The sequence below is a fragment of the Ovis aries genome, chromosome 9, assembly GCF_016772045.2.
Source record: "Ovis aries strain OAR_USU_Benz2616 breed Rambouillet chromosome 9, ARS-UI_Ramb_v3.0, whole genome shotgun sequence".
In the NCBI taxonomy this organism is placed as follows: Eukaryota; Metazoa; Chordata; class Mammalia; order Artiodactyla; family Bovidae; genus Ovis; species Ovis aries.
Genome location: NC_056062.1, coordinates 13,217,649 through 13,242,711, shown reverse-complemented (window position 1 = coordinate 13,242,711; position 25,063 = coordinate 13,217,649). Strand labels below are relative to the sequence as shown.

Here is a 25,063-nt window from a genome sequence, read left to right as displayed (position 1 = left end):
ACCTATGAGTGTAGTGAATGTGGAAAATCCTTCCATCAGTGCTTACAGTGCTTACATTCAACATAAGAAGGTTCACACTGGAGAGAAGCCTTATGTCTGCAATGAGTGTGGAAAACTCTTCAGGGCTCATCTTTGCTTCATCCCACATCAGAGTATTCACACCAGGGAGAATCCTTATGGGTGTAAGTGTGTGAAAACCTTCAGTCACAATGGACACCTTATTCAGTATCAGCAAATTCTCCCTGGAGAGAAGCCCTATGAGTGTGATAGTGTGGGAAAGCCTTCAACCAGAGTTTTAGTCTCATTCACCATCAGAGGACACACAGTAGCGAGAAGCCCTATAAGTGCAGTAAGTATGACAAAGACTTCAGCGTGCTCTCCTCCATGGTGCAGCATCATAAGGTTCACATTGGAGAGAGGCCCCACGAGTGTGACAATTATGGGAAGACCTTTGGAAAGATAATCATGATAAGTACGAGAGGATGCACAAAGGGGAAAAGCCCTATGAATGCGGTGACTGTGGGAAAGCCTTCAGCCAGAGCACACGTCTCATCCACTATCAAAGAATACATGCTGGGGAGAGCCCTTATGCATGCAGTGAGTGTGGGAAGGCCTTCAATGTCTTCCCCCTCCTCATTCAGCATCTCAAAGTCCACATTGATGAGAATCCTTACTGGTGTAGCAAGTGCAGCAAGGGCTTCAGCCAGCATTCTCAGCTTACTCAGCATCAGATGGTTCACAATGGAGGGAAGCCCTATATGTGCACCAAGTATGGGAGAGTGTTCAGGGCACGCCTGTCCCTCCTCCAGCACCAGAGAATCCACACTGGAGAGGAGCCCTACAAATGCACTGAATGTGGGAGATCCTTCCAACAAAGCTGTCACCTCACTCAACATCAGAGAACCCACAGTGCAGAGCAACCTTACATGTGTAGTAGATGTGGGGAAACCTTCTGCCTGAGAAGAGGTCTTATTAATCATAGGGAAGCACACAGACTCCACAGTGGAGGGCAAGCCCATCTATATGATGACTGTGGGAAACTGGTAGGTGCGCAGGCAGCATTCCTGCAGCAGCAGAAGTTGCCCTGTGCAGAGTGACCCATTCTGTCATAAATTCTTCCTTATTTCACAGCAGTAGAGCCCTACTAATGAGAAAGCTCACTTTATGACTTTCATTTTGGAAATTCAACCCTTAAGGAATTAAACTGTCAGTGTGCTGCTTACTGAAGGCAGGTTGCCAGATTACATGGTAAACATTCCAGGGCAGCATGCCTTCCTTCAGATTCAGAGGATAGCTCTCTGTTTGAGTGTTTTAAATGAACGCAGTTCAGCTCAAATATATTTTCTTAGATCATGTTTTTACAACACCAGGCCTTAGTGTACAATGAAGTGTTTCATTATCCCCTGCCTTTTTCTTTCATCTTCATCATCTATTTCAGCTTCAAGAAAAGTAACTGGGATCCATGGACTTTCAAGCCTGATGGAACTGGATTGGGGTTTTCTTCTTTTTCTTTTTTGATATGGACCATTTTTAAAGTCTTTGTTCAAGATGTTACAATATTGCTTCTGCTTTTGTTTTGGTTTTTTGGCCTCGAGATATGTGGGATCTTAGCTCCCAGACTAGAGATCCAACCCACACTGCCTGCATTGAAAGGCAAACTCTTAACCACTAGACCACTAGGGAAGTCCTGAGGTTTTCTTATTTGTTTGCTTTTAGGGCCTTTTCAAATGTTTTGTTCTATTGTGAGGGATGTGATAACTTTAACTTCAAAGGGGTTGTCCCTTTTTGGTTGAGAAGCCTTAGGCACATTGCAAAGTTTGTTAAGAAATTAGATGAGACTCCTGTGTAAATTCAAACTGTTGACATCCTGCTGAAAAGTCAAGAGACTCCTGTAAACTGGGGTTTACTACGGGCTGAACTCAGGTGGACACAGGCTGGCAAGGGGCTGGGAGACAGCTGACAAATTGTGTTGGTGTGATCTCCATCCACTTCTGGGGGAGAGGAGGCGAGTGGGCAGATCTGTCCCTATCACTGTGTGGCCTCTTACTGAGAGACTCTGGTGGGGGAGGCAGGTCCTCCTGATGAAGTCATGGCACCAGCTGGCTTCCCATGGGTTGGTTACGGTTGCTGTGTGGGGAGTTTGTCGGCTTTGGATCCTGACTGTGAGCTGCAGACATGCTTTGCCCTCCCCTGGGCAATGTGGCCCAGTGGTGTCTCGGTGCCTGTGTTCTTGCCGCCTGGTGCTTGAGGTGCTGCTTGCTTCCTGGGAGCTAATTTCCTGAGCACAGTCTTCAGAGTTGCTGCCCTGGTTCCTCATGTGAGTTCCCTCCCATGTCTTCAGAACCCTTCTCCAGAACTTTCTATGGTACTGCCATCTAGTTTTTTTGTGGAGGAAAGATTAGCATCAAAATGGTTGGAATAGGTTATGAGAGATTCAGCAGAAACAGTCCCTGACAGGCAGCTCTGGAAACAAGTCTGGCAACTGAAAGTGGTTCTGGGAGTCTGATGAGAAGCTGGCACCACGTGTGCCTACCCTTTGGAGGGGACAGATGAGTTGGACCTGGAGGGGGTACAATGGGCAGTGCATTGTGAGTGAGGCAGAGGGAGAATGCAGTTGAGTGAGCAGTATGAGCTGTTCAGGCACTTTTCAGTAATAAGTTTATTCCACTTCCCCTGCTTTCAAAGAAACTTTCTCTTAGAAGTTAACGGACCTCCCCTCCTTACATGGACTTGACCTATGGCTCAGGCCTTATCTCCCAGGCTCTTGTATATCTAGAGGTTGTATTGGTCTTTATTCATTGGAGAATTTTGAAAAGCTAGTAGGAAAGTCCACCTCTTGGTGATACTCTTCCTAAGCACACTTTACCACAAATAGCTTTGACATTTCTTAAAACTGTAATTAATACACAGAGATAATGATGGTTATCAATTGCTGAACAAAAGTGCTGACTCAGTCCATAGACCTTTACCTTTTATCTTAGTATCAGCCACGGTCTATTCAAATGTCCTTTCGCTGGGCACATTTTTGTGGGTTTTGTCTTGGATATCTATGTTTTTCATCTTCTGTTTCCTGTTGCTGCTGCCTGGCTTTGTGTGGACCATGTTATTTTCCCTGTGGTGGATGTGGAGAGCCTGTTCATCTTCCTCACTGTGTTTTCATTCTCCCTGTCCTTTTCAGAGTGGAATTTTACCTGACACTTGCCCATCCAAGCAAAGGTGATGTTTCCAAGGGCGATGCTGTGAGATGTGTCATGTGGTCCACAGGCTGAAGGGACCTGTGCATCTTCAGGGTCTCACCTTGTCCTGTTCCTACTGGCTGAAATAGTGACTGAGCTCTGGGCAGGGTGGGGCCCATGCTCCTCCCTCTTCAGGCATACAGCCCTGAAAAGGCACAAACAGCCCTCTGCCGCACTGAAGCCACTTTACATCAGTTGAACTTTATTCTAACTAATCCAGTACTTGATACCAGAGAGTAGGTTGGTGCTGAAACAGAACCTACTCCATGTGCAGTTGGCTTAATAGTCAGGCAGTGAGGGTAGTCAATCTTAAAGGAAATCAGTCCTGAATATTCACTGGAAGGACTGATGCTGAAGCTGAAGCTCCAGTACTTTGGCCACATGATGCGAAGAACTGACTCATTGGAAAAGACCCTGATGCTAGAAAAGATTGAAGGCAGGAGGAGAAGAAGATGACAGAAGATGAGATGGTTGGATGGCATCACTGACTCCATGGACATGAGTCTGAGTAAGCTCCAGGAGTTGGTGATGGACAGAGATGATTGGTATGCTGCAGTCCATGGGGTTGCAAAGAATTGGACATGACTGAGCGACTGAACTGATCTGAACTGAAGTGAGGGCAGAGGTGTTACAGGTGGAAGCTGGTGACCCTTGCTATGTATGGCACAACATTTGATATGACCCTTGCTTGAGATACATTAGGAGTAGACTAGTTACGACTATAACCATCACCCTAGAGAAGTTGGTTCAGAATTGTTTGGACTGTTGGTGAGGATTGGTTCCTTCTTGCCACTTTCAGCAGAGCCCCCCTAGAGAGACTCAGGCTTCAGGAAGACAGATATAGGCACAGGGGGAGGAGAGCACAGCTTGGCAGGGAGTTTCCCACTGCCTGTGGCCTGTGACTTGTGCCTGTGTGGTCAGCAAGCCCAGCACTGCAGATGGTCTCAGGGTACCATGAGCTGGAGAGAGACAGGAGGAGAGCAGGCACGTAGAAAGCAATGAACACAAGACAGGGGACCCAGGGCTTTAACCCATGACTAGATGGGACCTTTGCATGTGGAACTAAATGGAAGCTAACCTAGTTCCCAACTGCCAATCAGTGGCCCCTCTACATCTGGGCAGTCCTGATCAGCGCAGCCTCTTGCCTCACTTCTCAGGTGGGTATGAGGATAGGTCATGGACAGTGAAGGTGCTGGAGAGCCAAGTCAGACCTGGTGAGGCACAGGGTCCATAGCTCTCCTCCTGGAGCTGAGTATGGGTACTGGGTGCTGTCCCGGGGATGCCTCCCCACCAGGAGAGGGCCTCCAGCACTCATGTAAAGTTGCCCACAGGGGACGCTGCACACCCTGCACAGAGACAATGGCTCAGCTCACTTAAGTGTGTGCAATCATTGCATTTAAAGTATCCACACCATATGCACAGCAGCCCCACAACAGACTAACCCTTGGACACGGCAGGCAGCTTGGATGCTGCTGTTTGCCATCCTCCTCCTTCTCCATACTGCAAGTTGGGCGTAAGGCACAGGCCAGGTCACCTTTAGTTCAAGGACCTGGTGGAGAAGCTGCACCTTGTCCAGAGGGATTCAGCTGAGCTGCTTCAGGGACTGGATGGGACTTGGTTTGTTCTCTTGGCAGGGGCTACATCTTGCTGCAGCGGGGACTACATAGGAAGAGTGGAGAAGCAGCTCGTTATCCCTGTTACCCGTTCTCTTCCCTCTGAATTAGCCAGTGGAAAATCCTCAGGTGGGGAACCCAGGTCTCTGATTACTGTCTAGGGGAAATTGCCATACAGACTTGTGACTTTACATAAGAGAAGAATATTTGAACTTCAAGTGCTGACCAGCATTACCTAGGGTCCTAGCATTTCCAGCCCAGTCATATGAAGTGGTTTCACAGCATCCCTTCCATCCTAGGGTCTGAAAAATATTTCCTTTGTATTTCACTCATTCCTTGCTGTCCATTTGTAGGTTTGTAGCTCATTTAGAGACCACCACTGTGTGTGTTGTTAGGTCAGGGTCTGCTTTTGCTTTTCTCCATTGAGGGAGGCCGTTTTCTCAACACTTTCTGATGAACAACCCGCTCTCTTGCCATTTATGGTGGAGCTACTGTTGCCACGTATTAAGTTCCATTTGAGCAATGTCCAACCCTGAGTCTTTGAGTGCTCTTTGAGTGTCTTGAGTGCTCTTTGTTAATTCCCCAGTATTTCAGAGTGTCTTGCTGTCTGTAGAAGAGATTTCATGTTTTGTTACATTTTCTGATTGCTTATTGCCAATGCAGAGAAATGTTCCTTTTTCTAAGTTTTAAGATAAATCCTTTCACCTTCTTTAATAAAGAAAAAGTATTTAAGGTGATATATTTATATATTTTTGTCTGGAAAATACTTAGTGGATATTTTATATTTTATACTTTACACTGAGTTCTATAGATGTGGAATAAAGTGTTTTGCTTTCATTGCTTTATAAATAGTCTGTAATTTTCCAGCTGGTATCACTTTTCATCCAAAGGTTTTGTAGACAGTGTTTCATAAACTCCAACAGTTAGAGTTTGGGGAGTCAACTTTTTATTACATATCTAGTCTAATCTTGATAGTTTAAAAGGCATACTTTAAAATATTTGTATTCTTTGTGTTGTCATCTACAAATCTGCACTTGGCATCTTTTGTCATCAAGGTCTAACTGTATGGTCAATTTATGTAGATGTTCCATGGGTAGGCCCACAAAATGTGTATTATCTATATAACTAGTGAGCCTTTTGACACCTAGGCACTCATTTACTGATGGAGGGATTGTTCCTCCTCATGCAGCATCATGTTTTTATCAACCAAAACCTGTTTTGATTGCAGGTACCTATGTATCTAAGTCCCTGGTCCTTCCTGCATTCATAATGGCTTGTTGCACCAACCCACTGATCCGCGGGGCTCCCAGGGTTCCCAGCACCTCGCGGAGGCATGGGGAGGGCTGGTCCCGGGTCAGCAGTGGAGCCGCCGAGTCGCTTCTCCTCCCTCAGCCTAGAGCAGCCACATTGGGCGGGGCTAGGCGGGTCCGCAGGCCGGAAGTCGAGGCGGGACTCCCGAAGCACAGCCTCGAGGCCGAGCAGCTCGGTTATCTCTTGGTTGCGCTCTTCCCCGAGCAGCTCTAGGCGGCGGCTGTTCGCGTGGTGGCGTTTTCGCGTTGCTGATCGCGCTCCCTATGACTCCGATGCACCGGCGGTGGGTGCTGGCCGCGGGAGGCCTGTCTCGGGTGCGCGTGGGGCCGTGGAATCGTGGGCGGCTTGCAGTCTCGGAGGGCCCCTGACGGGAGGGCGTGTGAGGGGCGCCCTGTGGACGCTGTGCGACAGAGCCGAGCACTCCCTGCCCTGGAGCCGGGCGGCGGGACCGCTCGGCGAGGCAGCCGCAGAGCGACCGGCAGGTGTGCGCGAATAGTGTTCTGTCGCGTGTGGTTGGGGCGGAGGAAGGGCCTCCGGAATTGGTGCAAACGTTAGAGCTGTCCGGAGCCGGGGGAGAAATGAATGGGGTTGCCGCTTGGCGCCCGATTCTGCCTGAAGGCACAGTCGGTGGTGGATTCGCCCTCCGGGTGGAGAGGGGGCTCACGGAACGGGGACGGATTTATTCTCCCCCAGGGGAGTGGGACTGAGGATGGGTCAGGCCCATCCTGGGGCTGTCTGTCGTGGAGTAGTGGCTGGTAATTCTCACAGTTGTGTATTTGCTTAGCACCAGGTGAGCCGTTAGCCAGGAGAATATCTGCTTCCAAGCTCATTGGTAGAATCCAACTCCTGAGGTTGCTTTTTCCTTGCTGACTGTCCTTATCTCCTGGAGACCCCACTTCTTGCGCACGATCCATGCATCCGAGTCAGCAATGGCTCGCGTGATTAGATTGGGTCCACCAGGTAATTCGGGCCTGTAGCCTTAATTTCCTCGGCAAAATCTCTCTTGTTGTGTAGTGTAGGTCCCGGGGATTAGGATGTGGACATGGATGGGGAGGAGCATCCTGCTACCTCCCGGACAGGATCCCACAACTACTAAAGTGGGAAGAACAAGATGTAAAATGACATAGTTTGGTGTAATTTATAATAAAAAGACAAAGAAAACATACTCATGTTTGCTTGTGTAAGCTTAGAGTAACCAGGATGGGCATCTTGGAAACTGGGAATGGGCACTGTGGCAGGCTGGGGGATGTTTCACCTTATGGTCTCTTTAACCTTTTGAATTTTGAGCTATGTGACTGTGCCCCTGTTCAGAGGCAGTGATGATAACCTCAAGACTTTAAAATGAACTGAATAAATACTACAAAGGATGGACTCTCCCATGGGAGAGAGAGAGTGAAAGTTCCCCCTGCTCTGTTCTATTGCTGCATGGATGAGTGCCTTGAGTCAGTGTTTTCCCTGCTTGTGCACTGTCTCTCCAAGCGGCCACGCCAGGTGAATCTTCCTGAAATGTTTCATTAATTCTGCCTCCCAGTGGAGAAATGCTGCTGGTGCCTCACTTTCCTCAGGTAGTCAAAGCCTCGTCCAGTCTGTGCACCCCCGCCTCCCCCAGGAACTGCCTCTGAGGTGCGTTCACACCTCTGTCCTGTCTCACCTCTGCCGCCTTCTGCCTTTCCAGCCAGGACCTGGTTTAAATGCCCACCTGCCCCAGGCTCTGCCCCTTCTCTGCCCAGCGCACCTGCCCATCTCACTGATGCATTTGCTGTTATCTGTCTCCCCACTGAAATCCGTGAGGGTGGTGGTCACACTGTCCTCAGAATACCTTGACATATAGTGGGTGTTTTGGAAACACTGAAAGCATGAGTCCAAGAGAAGAAAGTCAGTCCAAGGGTTTGGAGGCAGTGTCTGCCAACATTTCCTGCCTCGTCTTCATTACTGAAGGACAGAGGGGTCAGTGGTACCTGCTCATGGTGCGGTGTGAATCAGGGGCCGAGGGATGTTGCCCCCTCCTAGGTGGGATGCTGGTCAGGGCATGGTGCATTTGCTCAGAGGCAGGGTAGTAGGGAGGGGGAGAAAATCAGTAACTTGTCCATATGGGGTCCCATCCTGTGCCTGATTGGGCAGGCCTCCCTACTTGGAGATACCAGTTAGAGCTGGAGATAAGCCCAGTCTTCAACGTCTTCATGGGGTAAAGGATGTTGGTACCTCAGGACTGGAAAGATTAGCCAGGGAATTTGATGTGGATGCAGAAGTGAATCCTGGGACACCAGCGTGAAGAGGGACCTAAGGAGGAGTCTGGGAGGGAGCCAGCCACTGGTGCAGTGGGAGGGCAGCCCAGGAGGGTGGGATGGGGACAACCACTGTGGGTGCTGCTGGGCAGCAGAGCTCAAGCTGGTCAGTAGAGTGGCACTGTGATGACTCCGCGCATGTCCGTGCTGAGGCTCCCCTGGCAGCCCGGCCTCTGAAGTTGCTGCTCCCTGGGAAGGTCAGTTGGGCCACTTTCAGGGCACTGTGTCAGGACCAGGGTGGCCCACAGCAGATGCAGGTGCCGTGAGAGCTGCTTTCTCTTACCATGGCAGTCTTGGGCCCTTCCAGATGTGCTCACAGACACTGTGGGTCACCTTGCTCTGTGGTCAGTATCTCATTCCTTCCCACCTGTGTTCCTGGCTTGTGAGTCTGTGTCTCCTTGGCTGGCTGACCTCCATTGGTTCCAGGATCAGAGAATGTGGTATCAATCATCAGGCCTTCCTGAGGTCTCAGGGTGAGGGGTGGAGGAAGTGACCCCTGCTTGGTGTGCCAGTGAATCCCTGGAGTTAGCCCCTCTGCACATTCACCTGTGTCCTTGCTGGTCTCCAGGTCCCAGCCATGCCCAGCTTCAGAGTATGCTCTAAAGAGGCAGCAGTGGAGCTCTCAGTTCCTGGACCATCCCCTTGGACCCCTAGAGCCCAGGCCTGTGTGGAGTGATGCTCCTGCCGAGACCCACGCTGGATCTGCACTTCATGTTTCCCTCTGTTGTGGTGACGCTGAGCCAGGAGCCACCTCCCCTCACCATCAGCAGCCAGGTACTGGGTGTGCATTCCCCACTGATGCCCTTGTTCTGGGGAGACTTGGTCTACATTCCCCTGCACTTACCTCTGGAGGTGTCCTGTCAGCGTTTTGGGCAGAGCGCCTTGTGGACTTGCAGGGCCAAGGCTGGAGGTCAGAGAGGAAGTTGGCCTGGCACCTGGCTGCCCTGGTGCCCTGAGCGGGACTCTGGTTTCTTCACCTGAAATAGAGGGTGTGACATGATGATCACCAGCTGAGCGCTGCCTAACTTCCTTGCCAGACTGGTGGTAGGCCTGCCCTGAGGTCTCTGCCCTAATCCAGGCCTTGGCCCTGTTCCCTCCTGGCTGCGTTCACACTGCCCAGCTGCTCCCATCCCTGTTAGATACCAGACAGTCCTTCCTGAAGACACCTCACCAAGTTGCCTCCTCTGTGGCCCTTTCAGCAGGGATCAGGGATTACACACTGTTAGCTCTCCTTGCTGGGATCTGATGATGGCTGTTTTACAAGAATACACCTACATGGGAAGTATTATACTGAGGACATGTGGGCAGAGTATCCTGGGCAGACTCTGTGTGGCCAGAGAAGGTTGGGCTAGGGGCAGAGATGGTCATAGGTGTGTTGGAAGGATGAGATGGGTAGAGGATGAGAGGCATGATGGGGCCAAGAAGTGGCTCTGAGGGAAAAACTTGCTGCCAGATGACCAAGGGTGTGCCAGGCAGAGAATGGCGAGTTATATCAAGACCCTTGCTCCAGGGAAAACACAGGTTGATGGTAGCTCATGTTTTAAAAGCCACTATAGAGCAAAATAGTGGAATAGGCAGCTCCAAACACCCATTTCTTCACATAAACTGTTAAAACAAAAACAAGTAGAAGCTATCAGGGCCAACGTAGTCAGAAATCTAGAAAACAGGTTTACAGCAACCAAGCAAATGCTGAATCAAGAAAAAGGCAACTTAAAAATGAAAGCTTCGCAGATACTTCCTGGTTCAGCATCATATTGAAAGTGAGCATCCTGTGTTCCTAGTGTGGGACCCAGAGGGAGCAGAGCAGAACTTATTCAGAAATCACTTTGTTCTTCCCTATGTGGGGTTGGAAAAAGAATTGAATCCAACTGTTTGTCTCTGTGTTGCCTAACTCAGAATTACTTGGTGGAAAGTGCTGGGCTCAAAACACAGAAACATGAACTGAACTCCCTTAGGCACTTGGGACATCACTTAATAGTACAGTCAACTTCCTAAAGCCCAGGAGGGAAGGGCAGAGAAATGAGGACATTCAAAAGCACCCTCGTATGTCAGGGAATTTAGAAAGCCATGTACAGACCCAGGATAGAAGGTATACCCAGAAAAGACCTATAAAGATTGTAGTGTCACCTCCAGCTGATCTCTGTGATCTGTGGAAGCAGGAGCCACAGAGAGTAATAATTAGTGCTGAAGTAGTTTCCCAGCGGAGCACAGTAAATATTCTCAAATGTCCAGTTTTTAACAAAAAAATCATAAAGAATACACATAAGCAGAAAATACAGCTGCTTATGTCAAATAATTAATTGACAGAAGTGTCCCTGAAAAAGCGCAGATACTTAACAGATTATAAATAAGCTGTCTTAAATGTGCTCAAAGATCTGAAAGAAACCATGGACAGGGAACTAAAATCTATGCACGAACAAACTGAAAAAGTCAGTAGAGATAGTTGTAAATATACAATTCACATTTTATTTATTATAAAAAGAAACAGAGTGGAAGTCCTAGAGCTGGGACTTCCTGGTGCTCCAGGGGCTAAGGCCCTGCTTGGCACTGCATGGAGCACAGGGTCGATCCCTGGCCAGGGAACTGAGATCTCACAAACCTCGTGGTGCAGTCAAAATAAAGAAGTCCTAGAGGGAGAGCTAAAGAAACTGAAGTGAAGAGTTTTCCGGAGGATTTCAATAGCAGGTGTGAGCAGGCTATAGAATTGGTGAACTTGAAGTTATCCAGTCTGAGTAGCAGAAAGAGAAAAGGTTGAAGAAAAGTGAACAGAGCCTAACAGACTCATGGTGAAAGGCTGTTGCTGAGCCATGAAAGATGCTGGGATTCTTGTCCTTTGGAGGAGAGGAATTCAATCTGCGGTCAGTGACAAGGCTTGACTGCTCAGAGCTTTTGTGTAATAAAGATTTATTAAAGTATAAAAGAGATAGAGAAGGCTTCTGACATAGACATCAGAAGGGGGCAGAAAAAGTGCTCCCTTGCTAGGTTTTAGCAAGAAGTTATATACCTATTAGCAAGTTGCTAAAAGGAAATGTCTCAAAACTCAAGAGTGGCACCAGGCCCCTCACCCACAACATACGTTTTGAGATAACATTGGCACAAGGTGAGTCATCTCGGGCCATACAACAATTGACATGAATCTTGAAGAAAGGCATATTTCCAAGCAAATACATAGTCTCATTCACATAGCTTAAGAGAACATTTCCGTGAGTAAAACATACTGGTTTGTTGAGCCATTATCAGTTCTAAGTCTTAGGTGGAACCGACTTGAAGAAAGATAGAGTCTAAGATAAATACATAGTTCATTAACATAGCTTAAGAAAAACATTTCCATAAGAAAAACTCATTGGTTAGCTCAGGTTTGAGAAAAGTTAAGTTCAGGTGGAACCAGGTGTCATTATGGCAACACAGAATTTTAAAAGAAACTTCCTTTTAATTTTGTATAGAGAAGGGAAAAAAATCTGACAACTGTGGTTTGTTTCCTCCTGCTGATTAAGACAGAGAGAAACAATGTCTGACACCTGCAGCCTATTTCCTCTCTTGGGGCCCCTAGCCTTCCTGCCTGTTACCCTCTCAGTGGGACACACATGGGAATCCAAGAAAGAGGGGAGAAAGACAGAAAGGGGTGGAAAACATGTTAAATTTGATGAAAGATGCAAAAAAGCTTTGCACCTACATGTCTAGAAAGCTCAGCAAGCTCCCAGTAGGACAGAGTCAAAGAGATCCACACTAGGACTCATTATAATCAAACTGTTGGAAGATTGAATCTTGAAATCAACAAGAGAAGCAAACCATCTTATATAAGGTATCCGCAATAAGATGAACAGCTGGTTTCTCATCAGCCCTTGGAGGTTGGAAGGCAGTGGGATGACATTTAAACTGCTTAGAGAATGAAACTGCCAACTAAGAATTCTACATCTGCCAAAATTATCTTTCAGAATAAAGACAAGGTATTCTTGGACAAACAAAAGTTCAGGGTGTTTATCACCAACAGACGTGCCCTGTGAGAAGTGTCAGAGGAAGTGTTACAGGCTAAGAGGAAAGGGTATTAGGCAGGAGCTCAAAGCTACACAGAGAACCAAAGATCTCTGATAGAATTAACCACATAGGTAAGGATAAAAGCTAGTATTGTTGTATTGGTTTATAACCTCACTTATGATTTAAAAGACAAATGTGTGAAATGATCATAAACCTATACTACTGAACATATAACATGTAAGGATACATTTGTGACTGCAACAACATAAAGGTAGCAACATATCTGTAGAGGAGTGGAGTTTCTTTATGATACTGTGGCTACTTTGGTTAACAGTTCAAACTTGGTGGCTTTATTCTGAGGATTTAACATACAGCATGGTGACTATAGTTCATAATGTATAGTGTACTTGTCAACTGCCAGGAGAGTTGATCTTGAAAGTTCTCACCACACACACACACACACACACACACACACACACACACGTTACTGTGCAAGGTGATGGATATGTCGGTTATGGTGGTCATCATTTGCATATATATGTGTATCAATTCATCCCATTGTGCACTTTAAACTTAATATGATGGACTTTCCTCGTGGTCCAGAAGTTAAGAATCCACCTGCCAATTCCGGGTACACAGATTTAATCCCTGCTGCAGGAGGATCCCACGTGCCACAATGCAGCTAAGCCTGTGTACCACAGCTGCTGTGCCAGTGCCCCAGAACCCGTGAGCTGTAACCACTGAGGCCCGTGTGCCCCTAGAGCCCATACTTTGCAACAAGAGAAGCCACTGCAATGAGAAGCCTGTTCACTGCACCTAAAGAGTAGTGCACCCCCTACCCCTGCAACTAAAGAAAGATGATGCAAAGCAGTGAAGACCCAGCACAGCCAAAAATAAATACATTTCTTTATTAAAAAAAAAAAGATAACAACTTACATGATGTTCTATGGCAATTTATTTCAATAAAGATGGGGCAGGGGACCAAAAAAGCTGAAGGGAGAGGGCCAGATTAGATTGTTTTAGGATGTTAGAGTATTAATTATAATCGCCATGATACAACTAAGAAAGTATCTTTAAAATATACACAAAAGGAATAAAGAAGAAAATCAAATGGTATGCTGCAAAAAATAAACTGAACACAAAGGAAGATAGTAATAGATCAAATGAGGAACACAAAGGTCAAAGACATTGAAAAGATTCAACAAGCAAAGTGGTAGAAGTAAGTCCTTCTTTGTCAGTAATTAAATGTTAATGGTTTAAACTCATGTCAACAGGCAGATATGTCAACCGGCAAATACGGACAGAATGGATTTAAAAAAGTATGACCCAACTGTATACTGTCTACAGGAGGCTTACTTCAGGAGGCTTCCAAAGGAAAAAATAAGCTTAAAGTGAAAGATGAAAAAGATATGTTCCACGCAAATAGTAACAAAAGAGACCTGGGGTTACTATACTAATATCAGACAAAGTAAACTATGTCAAACAACTGTACAAGAGAAAAGAAGGATATTATATATTGATAAATGAGTTAATTAATCAGGAAGATTGTTGTTCAGTCACTTAGTCATATCTGACTTTTTGCGACCCCATGTACTGCAGCCCACCAGGCTTCCCTGTCCTTTACTATCTCCAAGAGTTTGCTCAAACTCCTGTCTACTGAGTTGATGCTTTCCAACCATCTAATCTGTTGTCCCCTTCTCTTCATGCCCTCAATCTTTCCCAGCATCAGGGTCTTTTCAATGAGTTGAGTCTTCACATCAGGTGGCCAAAGTTTTGGAGCTTCAGCTTCAGCATCAGTCCTTCCAATGAACGTTCAGGGTTGATTTCCTTTAGGATTGACTGGTTTGTTGTCGTTGCTGTCCAGGGGACTCTCAAGAGTCTTCTCCAGCATCACAGTTTGATATATATTGATAAGTCAATTAATCAAGAAGATAGAGCAGTGATAAACGTAAACACTAAAAAGAACCCCAAAACATATGAAAGATGCATAGATTTGAGCGAAGAAAGAGATGCTTCGGTAGCAGTTGGAGACTTTAATACCTCACTTCCAAAAGTTAAGAAAAACATCTAAACAGAAGTTTAGTAATGAAACAGGGAAATTGAGCAATACTATAATTAATAGATCTAATAGACATAGATATACCCTCTGCCCAAGGGAGCAGATACACAGTCTTAAGTGCATATGGAACATTCTTCAATGTAGACCATATATTAGACTACAAAACCAGTCTCAATCAATGTTGAAATAATATAAAGTATCATCTCCAAGCAATAACTGCAGGAAAACTGGAAAATGCACAAATATGTTGAAGTAAAACCATACACTCTTAATCAGTTGGTCGAAGAAGAAACCACAAGGGAAGTTAGAACGTACATACAGACAAATGAAAACAAAGCCACAAACTACCAGAACTCACAGGATACAGGGAAGCCCAGAGTGGAAATTTACAGCAGTCAATGCCTATATTAGGAGGAGGATAGATAGGTCTTAACAGCAGTACCTGACTTGACATCCTAGGGGTCTGTGAGAAGAGTAAATGAAACCCAGAGCTGATGGAAGGAAATTATGAACATCGGAGCAGAAATAGAGACTGGAAAAGCAATAAGAGAATCAATGTATTTAAAAGTTTTTTTGAAATGATTTAACAAATGACAAAAACACCATACTGAAAATCAAGTGAACATGGGATGGGGACATTATTACCAACTATACAAAAGTGAAAAAGAGTAAAAAGCAGTTCAGTCCAGTCACTCAGTCATGTCCAACTCTTTGCAACCCCATGAATCACAGCATGCCAGGCCTCCCTGTCCATCACCAACTCCCGGAGTTTACCCAAACTCATGTCCATCGAGTCAGTGATCCCATCCAGCCATCTCATCCTTTGTCATCCCCTTCTCCTCCTGCCCCCAATCCCTCCCAGCATCAGAGTCTTTTCCAATGAGTCAAATCTTCGCATGAGGTAGCCAAAGTATTGGAGTTTCAGCTTTAGCATCATTCCTTCCAAAGAACACCCAGGACTGATCTTTAGAATGGACTGGTTGGATCTCCTTGCAGTCCAAGGGACTCTCAAGAGTCTTCTCCAACACCACAGTTCAAAAGCATCAATTCCTCGGCACTCAGCTTTCTTCACAGTCCAACTTTCACATCCATACATGACCACTGGAAAAACCATAGCCTTGATTAGACGGATCTTTGTTGGCAAAGTAATGTCTCTGCTTTTTAATATGCTATCTAGGTTGGCCATAACTTTCCTTCATTGCACACCAACAAATTAGATAACCTACATGAAAGAGCTAAATTCCTAAAAAAGAGACATATTACCAAGAGTGACTCAAGAATAGGTAGAAAGTAAGAACACACTTATAACAATTAAAGATTGAATCTGTAACTTTTAAAACTAACAAACCAGGGCCAAATGGCATCACAAGACATTTAAAGAAGGATTTATGCTGTTTTGTCAAGCTTGCAAACTATACAAGAGGAAGGATAATCAAAGACACCACAGGAAAAGAAAATTACACATTAAGACATTTTGTGGCTGTATATACAAAACCCTCAACAAAATGCTAGCAAACTGAATCCAGCAGTGTTAATAAAAGTGTTATATCCCATGACCAAGTGGGATGTAACCCAGGGACACAAGAGTGGTTCAACATAAGAACCAATCAGTGTCATTTACCACATTAAACGAATGAAGGGGAAAAGCTATAATCATCTCAATTGATGCAAAAAAAAAAATGTTTGACAAAACCAAATTCATTTTCATAATGAAAACACTGAGAACTCCATTCAAGGCAACCTCCTCAACATGATAAAGGGCGTTCATGAAAAACCCACAGCTAACATCATGTCATTAGTGAAATATTAAAAGGTTTTCCCCATAAATCAGGAAAATTTGCCTGCTTTCACCTCTGCTCTTCAGTTCTGTTTTGGAAGTTCTAACCAGAGCAATCAGGCCAGAAAAAAAAAAAAAAAAAGGGGATTCAAATTGGGAAGAAAGAAAGAAAACTACCTCTGTTTGTATAAGGCACAATCCTATATATATAATAGGAAATCCCAAAGAATGCATTAGAAACCTGCTAGAGTTAATAAATTCAGCAGAATTGCAGAGTACAGGTGAGTAGACAAAGTCAGTTGTGTTTCTATACACCAACAATGGTGGGAATGTAGAATGGCATAGCCATGGTGGAGTACAGTTTGGCAGTTCCTCAAAGTTTAAACATAGTGTTACCATGCGTGCCTGCTCAGTCACTTCAGGTGTGTCTGACTCTTTGCAACTCTATGCAGTGTAGCCCACCAGGCTCCTCTGTCTGTGGGATTATCCAGGCAGGAATACTGGAGTGGGTTGCCATCCCCTCCTCCAGGGGATCCTCCCAACCCAAAGATTGAACACATGTCTCCTGCGTTGGCAGGCGGGGGTTCTTTACCACTAGCACCACCTGGGAAGCCGCGGCATTACCGTGTTACCCAGTAATTCCACTGCTGGATACATACCCACAGAATTCAAGGCAAATACTCATCAAGTACATGGACGTCAGATTCATAGCACTGTTCACAGTAGTCCAGAGGTGTAAGCAACCCAGATGGCCCGCAGTGGATGGATGCAGAAGCCAGCTGTGTTGTGTCTGTACCGTGGAATATTATTCAGCCAGAAGGGAGTGGGGCACTGGTACCTGCTGCAGTGACTGGACCTGCAGAAACATTAGGTTGAGAGGAAGAGTCCAGACATCAAAAGTTGTGTGTCATGATTTCATGCACACGCAAGGTCAGGAATGAGGTAAATCCGTGGAGACAAAATGCAGGTGGGTGGTCACCAGGCGCTGGGGGCCAGGAGATACGGACGAATGCACCGGGGCTTTGAGGTGATGGAAATGAAATGTCTTGGAACAAGATACAGATTTTGGTTGCACAACATTGTAAATGTACTAAATGCCACTGAAGTGTTCATTTAAAACAGTTATTTTGTTTGTTAACTTCACCTCAATACACATAACAGTAAAATGAAAACAGAGCCCCTCTGGGGACGGAGAGGGGTGGAGCCCCCGTCCGAGGCTGCGGTGCCGCCGGGGGCTTGTGTGGCGGGGCAGGTGCTGCTGAGTCTCTGCTAGGCCCCTTGACAGCCACAGCCATGCAAGGACTTGTGAACATGGCTCCGATGGGGCACTTTTCACAAACCTGGGAGCAGCTAATCATACAGGTCTCCATTGTTTCCTCTTGGGAAGTCTAACAGGTTTGTTGTGTGCTGGCTGGGCCAGTCGGTGCCACACTTGTGGGGGCAGTGTGGCAAACAAATGCGTTTGTTTACACATCTTTTCCTTCACCATTAAACCCAGTGTTTTTAATGAAAATTTTTCTTAAAGCATATTTCTGATTTTATATTTCCTTTCAAAAAAAGAACTTTCATTATTGTTTCCAGTAATTCTTATGTTGCAGAGAATTTTATCCAGTCTAGCAAATCAAGAATGCCATCACCCTTACCCATAGGACTCACTCTTGTTTCCCATCTCAGTAAAATCCTTCCAGGCCAATAGTTTCTCTGGCCCCAAAAGCAGTTTCCATTTCCACTCCCTCAGGAGCCACACCAATGACCTTGTCTCAGTTGGGTCAGCAAGCCATGCCCCACAGGCCAGATCCAGCTCACAAGTTGTTTATGACCTGCAAGCAAAGAACAGTTCACACTTTTTTAAGGATTGTAACAGAGCAGACCTTATGACAGAGACTGCAGCCGCAGAGCCCAGAATGGGTCCTCCCTGACCCTTCATGGAAAAGCTGTGTCCCTTCTTGTGCAGCCAGGAGAGGGCGGGGCTCCCTGGGCCATCCTGTCCAGACCCTTGTTTCCTGCAGTGACCGCCCTGTTTGTCCCTGCAGCCCTCACTGTGCCCCTATCACACATGGGAGCCCTGCTGGTGCCCCACAGCTGGGGCCCTGGGAGAAGATGGAAGCCCACCTGCAGGTGATGACAGGCCTGCCTGACGGTCAGCAGGAGGGTGAAACAGGTTGCCTCTGTGTGCAGCCACATGGTCAAGCTCCACCGAGGGGGTCTTGGCACAGACACTGTGCAGGGCCTTCCAGCTGGGCCATGAGTCAGGTGACCAGAATGCAAACTGCCACCACCAGACACATTGGCAGGGCAGTCAGGCTGAGCATACAACACAGCTGGGTCTTTGTTGAGGAGAATAGAGGCCTCCAGGTGACGTGGGGAGACAAAATGCTGTTGTGGGGGGAGAGTCTAGAAGTTCCAGTAGGGGAATGGAAATCATTCCTGAATCGAGGGGCAGGTCAGAGGGCAACAGGCCCAAAGAGGCTGAGAGTACTGTGGGGTGCCCTTCACCTACCCACTCAGCACCCCTGCGTGGCCCCAGCCTTGGGATATGGAGCCCTGTTGGGAACAGTGGTCAGAGAAGTCCTCTTCTGTGAGGTATTTCAGCTGAGACAGGCTAAAGGGAAGGAGAGAGCATGAAGACCATTGGGGAGGTGGCACCATGAGACTTTCTGTTTGTCATTTCAGGCTGGGACACCAGGACTAAGGGCCAGGAGTTTGTTCAGAAGGAAGAAGTTTCTGAGGACTTGGAATCACATGTAGAAATATCAGACAGCTCTGGCAGTGATACTCCCCAGACACCTGAGCTTGGAGTGCTCCGTGGTGGTGTAGAAGAAAGAGACTGGGGGGTCTCTGAGGATGAGAGGCAAATGCACCATCCTCACCAGGAGGGGGCCTTCACTCTTGCACAGATGCTTCTCAGGAGCCCCTCAGGAGAGAGAGAGGTGGACTGGGATGACATCAAGAGCAGCTGCAGCCGGAGCCCAAGCCCAGTGGAGTGTCAGGGGCCTCCTGCGGAGGAGAGGCCCCATCCACGTGGCGTACAGAGCCTGCCCTGCAGCCTGGACCTGCCCAGCTGCACAGGACTTAACGTGGCCAAAAGCCCGTTCATATGCAGCGAGTGTGGGAAAACCTTTGAAGGAGACCCTGATCTTACACAGCATCAGACAGTGCACACTGGACACAAGTCCTTCATCTGTAACGAGTGTGGAAGGCTCTTCAGCACACACACAGGCTTCCTTCAGCACCAGCTCACCCACCATGGGGAGAAGCTGCATGTGTGTTCTGAGTGTGGGAAAGCCTTCTGCCAGAGCTCTAGCCTTAAAAAGCACCAGAAGTCCCATGTGAGTGAGAAGCCCTACGAATGCAGTGAGTGCGGGAAGACCTTCAGGCGCAGCTCCAACCTCATCCAGCACCAGAGAATCCACTCTGGCGAGAAGCCGTACGTGTGTCCTGCCTGTGGGAAGGCCTTCAGGCGCAGTTCCAACCTCGTCAACCACCAGAGGGTCCACACAGGGGAGAAGCCCTTCGAGTGTACTGAGTGTGGGAGGGCCTTCAGCCAGAGCTCACACGTGAGGAAGCACCAGAGGGTCCATACCGGGGAGAGGCCTTACTCATGTAGCGAGTGTGGCAAGCCCTTCAGCCGGGTGTCCAACCTCATCAAACACCACAGGGTCCACACGGGCGAGAAGCCCTACAAGTGCAGTGACTGCGGGAAGGCCTTCAGCCAGAGCTCGAGCCTCATCCAGCACTGGAGGATCCATACTGGGGAGAAGCCTCATGTGTGTGCTGTGTGTGGCAAGGCCTTCAGGTACAGCTCGGTGCTCCAAAAGCACCAGATCACCCACACGGGGGAGAAGCCGTATGAGTGCGGCGTCTGCGGGAAGGCCTTCAGCCACAGCTCCGCACTCGTGCAGCACCAGGGTGTGCACACGGGCGACAAGCCCTACGAGTGCCGCGAGTGTGGAAAGACCTTTGGCCGCAGCTCCAACCTCATCCTGCACCACCGGGTCCACACGGGGGAGAAGCCCTATGAATGCACTGAGTGCGGGAAAACTTTCAGCCAGAACTCAACTCTCATTCAGCATAAGAGGATCCACAATGGGTTGAAACCCCACAAGTGTAACCAGTGTGGCAAAGCCTTCAACCGGAGCTCCAACCTCATCCACCACCAGAAGGTCCACACTGGAGAGAAGCCCTACACCTGCGTTGAATGTGGGAAGGGCTTCAGGCAGAGCTCGCACCTCATTCAGCACCAGATCATCCACACGGGCGAGAGGCCCTATCAGTGCAGTGAGTGTGGGAAGTCCTTCAGCCAGTGCTCCGTTCTCATCCAGCACCAGCGGATCCACACTGGGGTGAAGCCCTACGACTGCACGGCTTGTGGAAAAGCCTTCAGCCAGCGGTCAAAGTTGACCAAGCACCAGTTGATCCACACCAGGGAGTGAACCCCTCGTCGCTTCACCCTGACCGCCTGGCTGTGCCTCGCTCTCCCTCCCCAGACTTGAGGTGCTCTCACTCACTCTGTCCACCCATGAGGCCACCGTCCACAGAGGCCACCGTCTACACTGTACTGGGGGCCCTCCTGTGGTCCTGCTCCTTCTCCCAAGTCCCCTGCCATCACCCTTGTCTCCTGTGAGCTATTTCTCTTTGTTGTTTGTTTTTCCAGTTTGTTATGAGACAGCTGTGCTTGTTAGAAGGGAAAGGATTATAGAGGCTGTGCACTCATCCATAGAGTTTATTACTGTAAAGGAACATAACCAAGAAAGTAAATGACATTTGGTTTGAGACCACCACAGACCTTGGTGTGCTCACTAGTCAAGGGACTGAGTCCTTTGTCATTGGTTGTGGCTGGTATCTGTTTTCATGTCAGGTTGAGAGTTTTCAGGTCTGGTTGCTGTCACCCCCCGTACCCCCCCGCCCCACATCCTACCTGGTAATGGGACTTGACCCTCCCTGCCTCCCCCTTTCCAGGGTGTCCGTCTTCAGTCTGTGGTTATGTGTTCTTGCTCTGCGGTGGTCCAGGCCCTGTGGCCCCACTCAGGCTGCAGCACAGTTGTACATGAGGCAGTTCCTGAGCTCTGGTCCTGGACCTCACCAACAGGGGCCGCTCTACATGCTCCTGCCTTCCTCTGTCAGGCTCCCGGATCCATCGCCAGACATTTACAGGGCACCTAAGGGGCATTTACAATGCCCCTAAGAGGTGGGCATTGGCTCCCGACTCCCTGCACAGGGGAACTTAGCCCAGAAGCCACACTTCTGCCACCAGGGAGGTCATGTCCTGGGAAGAATGGGGGACCCCTCCGCGCTGTGCCAGAAGGAAAGGAGGCAGTGGCTTGTAGTCACGAAGGGAAGGGAAGGTGTGGCTTCTGAGTTTTCAAGGAAGTAGAGGCAAGGCCAGCAGTTGCAAATGTGGAGGGAGAGGTGGTTTGAGGCTGGAGAGAAGAGAGGGTGGAGGGGTGACTCGGATGCACAGGCGAGTCCATGGGCTTGGGTGGCACAGGCTGCCCAGGCTCCCCTCCAAGGCCCCGTGAAGCAGCTGTCCCTGCTGCCCTGTAGAGGCCCTGTCATACCCTCCCCTACACTTTGGGCGCCATCCCACCCCGTCTCCCCAGGCAACAACTAATGGGATACAGTTTCCAGACTTGGCCTCAGCCTGACAAGACTGCTCCTATTCTTACTGTCAGGCAGCTCCTCTGGCTTCACGCTCCTCCTCCGTCAGTCTGGCTTTGATTTATGATTCCTTTTCTCAGTAAGTATCTGTGTCCGCCTCTACTCCACTCTGTCACTGATTGGCCTGCTTGCTGCTGGCCTGCGTCGCTCAGCCCTGCTGCACATGGTGCGCTGTCACATCCTCTGCTACAGTCAGAGATCCCTCCAACAAGAGGCTAAAATTGGTGCAATACCAAATTTGTGCAAGACTGCTCCACGGAAGGGGCTTCAGCCACCTCCTGCTAGGCCTCCTGGAGTCTCTGGACCACTCATGATGGCACTCAGTTGTCCAAGGGCTTCTGATGCAAGAAATTGCCCTCTTTCCCCCATACAATATGCCACTAGAGCTGCAATTACTGAAACTGGACCTCCTGAGCCCATGACCCTTTGTACCCAGCTGCTCATTACGCTCTGGGTCACAGAAGCAGTACCCATAAAACTTAGGGGTTACCGAGCTGCCTTGGTGCAGGATGGAGCTGAACCTGGGCCTTTGGCCTGTTCCACCTGAAAGAGGAATAGCCTCACCTAGTCTCAGCCCCTTTCCAGATGTCACGCTGCTGGACCCTGTCCACCTGGGGAGCTCCAGGGTGGGATGACTTCGGGGGAACAGCAGTGGGAGTTCCAAGACTATAGGCAGAGAAGTGACAACTGTCATGGAAGATGGAGCTCAGAGGGAAGCTGCTCCTCATTTCTAACCAGGACGAACCTGATACAGGGCCAGACTGGAGGGTCAGCATGACTGGCCAAATACCAGGCAGTTGTCTTAGCACCCAGTGACTTGACTCACAAACAGCCTCATCTGCACATTTCTACAAACTTGTGCTGTCACCTAAGAGTTGAACCCTTTGGTGTAAAAAGCTCCAGGAATCTCTTGCCTCACAGATGCCCCCAAATACTAATCAAGCTCTCTAGATGGCTCTCCCTATACTTAGGCACAACACGAGGCCTCCCCTGCATGCCCTCATCCCCTCCAGAGTTCCAGGTTTTACTGAGAGTGGCTAAGGCGCTCTTGTCAGTTTTACCTGCTGCAGGCTGCAGAGTCCACACAGCTCGTTTAAACAGGCTCTGAATTAGCTGAGTGAAACATGGTGTGTCTCTCATCAAACATCAGGGTGAGTGGTGACTAGCAGGCTGGCACCTTGAGGCCTCATCCTCCTCATTTTGTGCCCACATCTGGAAAAGGAGAAAAGCCAGCCGAGTGCTCTGCCCTCTGATGCCAGCAGGAGACTGAAGGCATCCAGGCCCTCACCTGGGCCCAGGGACCTTCCCTCCAGCCGCTCCTGCTGACCGCAGTAGAGGCCCAGGCTGGTGACCCTTCTTGCTCTCAAGCCACCTCAGACCTGTTCCAGAGGCCTTCTCTACCCTCCTCAGAGACCTCCTTTATGTCAATAATAAAGCTTTTCATACCTTCAAAAAACCAGAAGCTCTGCTTGGCCTCCACACCTTCTTCCACTCTGGTCTTTGGTTTATGGACGTCAAGTTCCTCTGTACTGTGACTTCTCCCTCAACTCCTTGTTCTGACAAAAGCCCGGCTGCTGTGACTGCACAAGTTCCCCGGAGCCCTCACCCTTTCCCACGACCTCGAGAATTAGAGATCAGGAGGACAATCTCCTGGCTCCTGATTTCCACATCCATACACTTCTGCCTTCAGCCAATAATCCCAGCTCCATTGAGAACAACAGAAAAGCAGCCCTAACAGCTCAGAGCTGCCCTGCGTTAGGGCTCCCTGGGCAAAAATGCCAGTTGGGGCCCCTAGGCCCAGCTCCAGGTGGCTCCCTGGTACCAACTGTGCCATGGTTTCCATGTGCTGGCAGAGTTCTGGGAGACTCCTCCATGGATCCCACAGCCCAGGCCTCACAGATGATGAATGTAGGGGAAAAACTGTCCGTTGACACCCATGGCCTCTCCGTGCAAGGAGAAGCAGGGAGACTGGAGTGGTGTGTGAGAGCAGGGCCAGGGTCCAGGACCATCCTGAAGTTTCTATGGCTTTGGAGGCAACTCAGGTCTGAGTGGAAAACAGGGCCTTGATGGCTGAGGACAGTGCAGGCCATGCCAAAGCAGCCAACCACGTAGGATGAGGTTGGTTCTTTCCCCTGGGGCTTGGCAGACACTGGCCCCTGGGCTTCCCTGGAAGTAACACAAAGGCATGGGGTGAGGTGGAGGTGGCCTGACTGCAGGTACCCTGTGAGGCTTATTCTGTATGCAGGTTCTTCTGGGCTCATGGGCCAGACTGTGAATCTTCCAGACATTAGAACATTGACTGGGGAGACCACTGCCAACTGGAAATGTGATAGAAAGATGGTCTCAGATTCAGGGGAAAGGACCAATCTCATTCTATGTGGTAGCGGGGTAACAAGATAGCCTTTTGGAAAAAGGACAAAACTAGACTTACTCTTTACATCTCTTGGCAGCATAAAGTCCAAATGGAACAGAGATTTAAATGTAAAGAAACAAAACCAGATGAGTACTGGGTGAAAACATGGGTGGATTCCTCCAGAACTGGGAAGTTAGGGAAATTTTACTGTAGCTTGAAATCAAGCAACAATAAGGGAAAACATGATAAATTTCATTGCACAGAAATAAAGTTTTGCAGGACCAACACCTTTATATTCAAAGTAAAAAGACAAATGGTGAACTGGAGGAAGTGTTTACAACTTATGTTATACATAACATAAAAATTAATGTACATAAGGCTATTTAAAATTAGGGTTTCGTTTTCAACAAATGTTGTTGTAATTATTGCATAACCGTATGCCAACAAAGTGAATCTCAATCCTTGCCCCACACCATCTAAAGAATTTAACTCAAAATGTATCATCAACTAAAATGTACAGCAGAAACTTCTAAAAGAAAACATAAGAGAAAACCTACTGACCTTCACTTTGGTCAAGATTTATTAAACAAATAATCTTTGGTGAAGATTTATTAAATAGGACACAAAGAGCAGGAATTTTAGAGGAAGGAATTCAGTGAGTAGGAGCTCATCAAGATTTAGAACATTTGTTCCTCAAAGGAAAAGGCAAAGCATAAATTGGGAGAAAATATTTGCAAAACATATATATCTAAAAAAGGACTTGTACTCCATGCTATAAAGAAGTCCTGGTGACTTC

The 25,063-nt window shown here is 48.1% G+C and overlaps 1 protein-coding gene across 1 annotated transcript; it reads left to right on the top strand.

Moving 5' to 3' along the window:
• The first annotated feature begins 482 nt into the window (after positions 1–482).
• Positions 483–23,370, top strand: ZNF16 (zinc finger protein 16). The gene is made up of 5 exons (XM_060393546.1): positions 483–769; positions 3,179–3,239; positions 6,271–6,443; positions 9,014–9,219; positions 18,930–23,370. Exons 1-5 carry the CDS (start codon positions 483–485, stop codon positions 20,687–20,689), a joined length of 2,487 nt encoding a protein of 828 aa, XP_060249529.1. The 3' UTR covers positions 20,690–23,370.
• The last annotated feature ends 1,693 nt before the right edge of the window (positions 23,371–25,063 follow it).

What these genes read in the sequence shown, in the direction of transcription:
- ZNF16 (XM_060393546.1), top strand. Translation starts at nt 483, where the DNA reads ATGCACAAAGGGGAAAAGCCCTATGAATGCGGTGACTGTGGGAAAGCC. An exon ending in ATGTTTCCAAGGGCGATGCT is followed by an intron (nt 3,240 to 6,270) that starts GTGAGATGTGTC and finishes GGGCGGGGCTAG; the next exon opens with GCGGGTCCGCAGGCCGGAAG. An exon ending in CCCTCACCATCAGCAGCCAG is followed by an intron (nt 9,220 to 18,929) that starts GTACTGGGTGTG and finishes TTGTCATTTCAG; the next exon opens with GCTGGGACACCAGGACTAAG.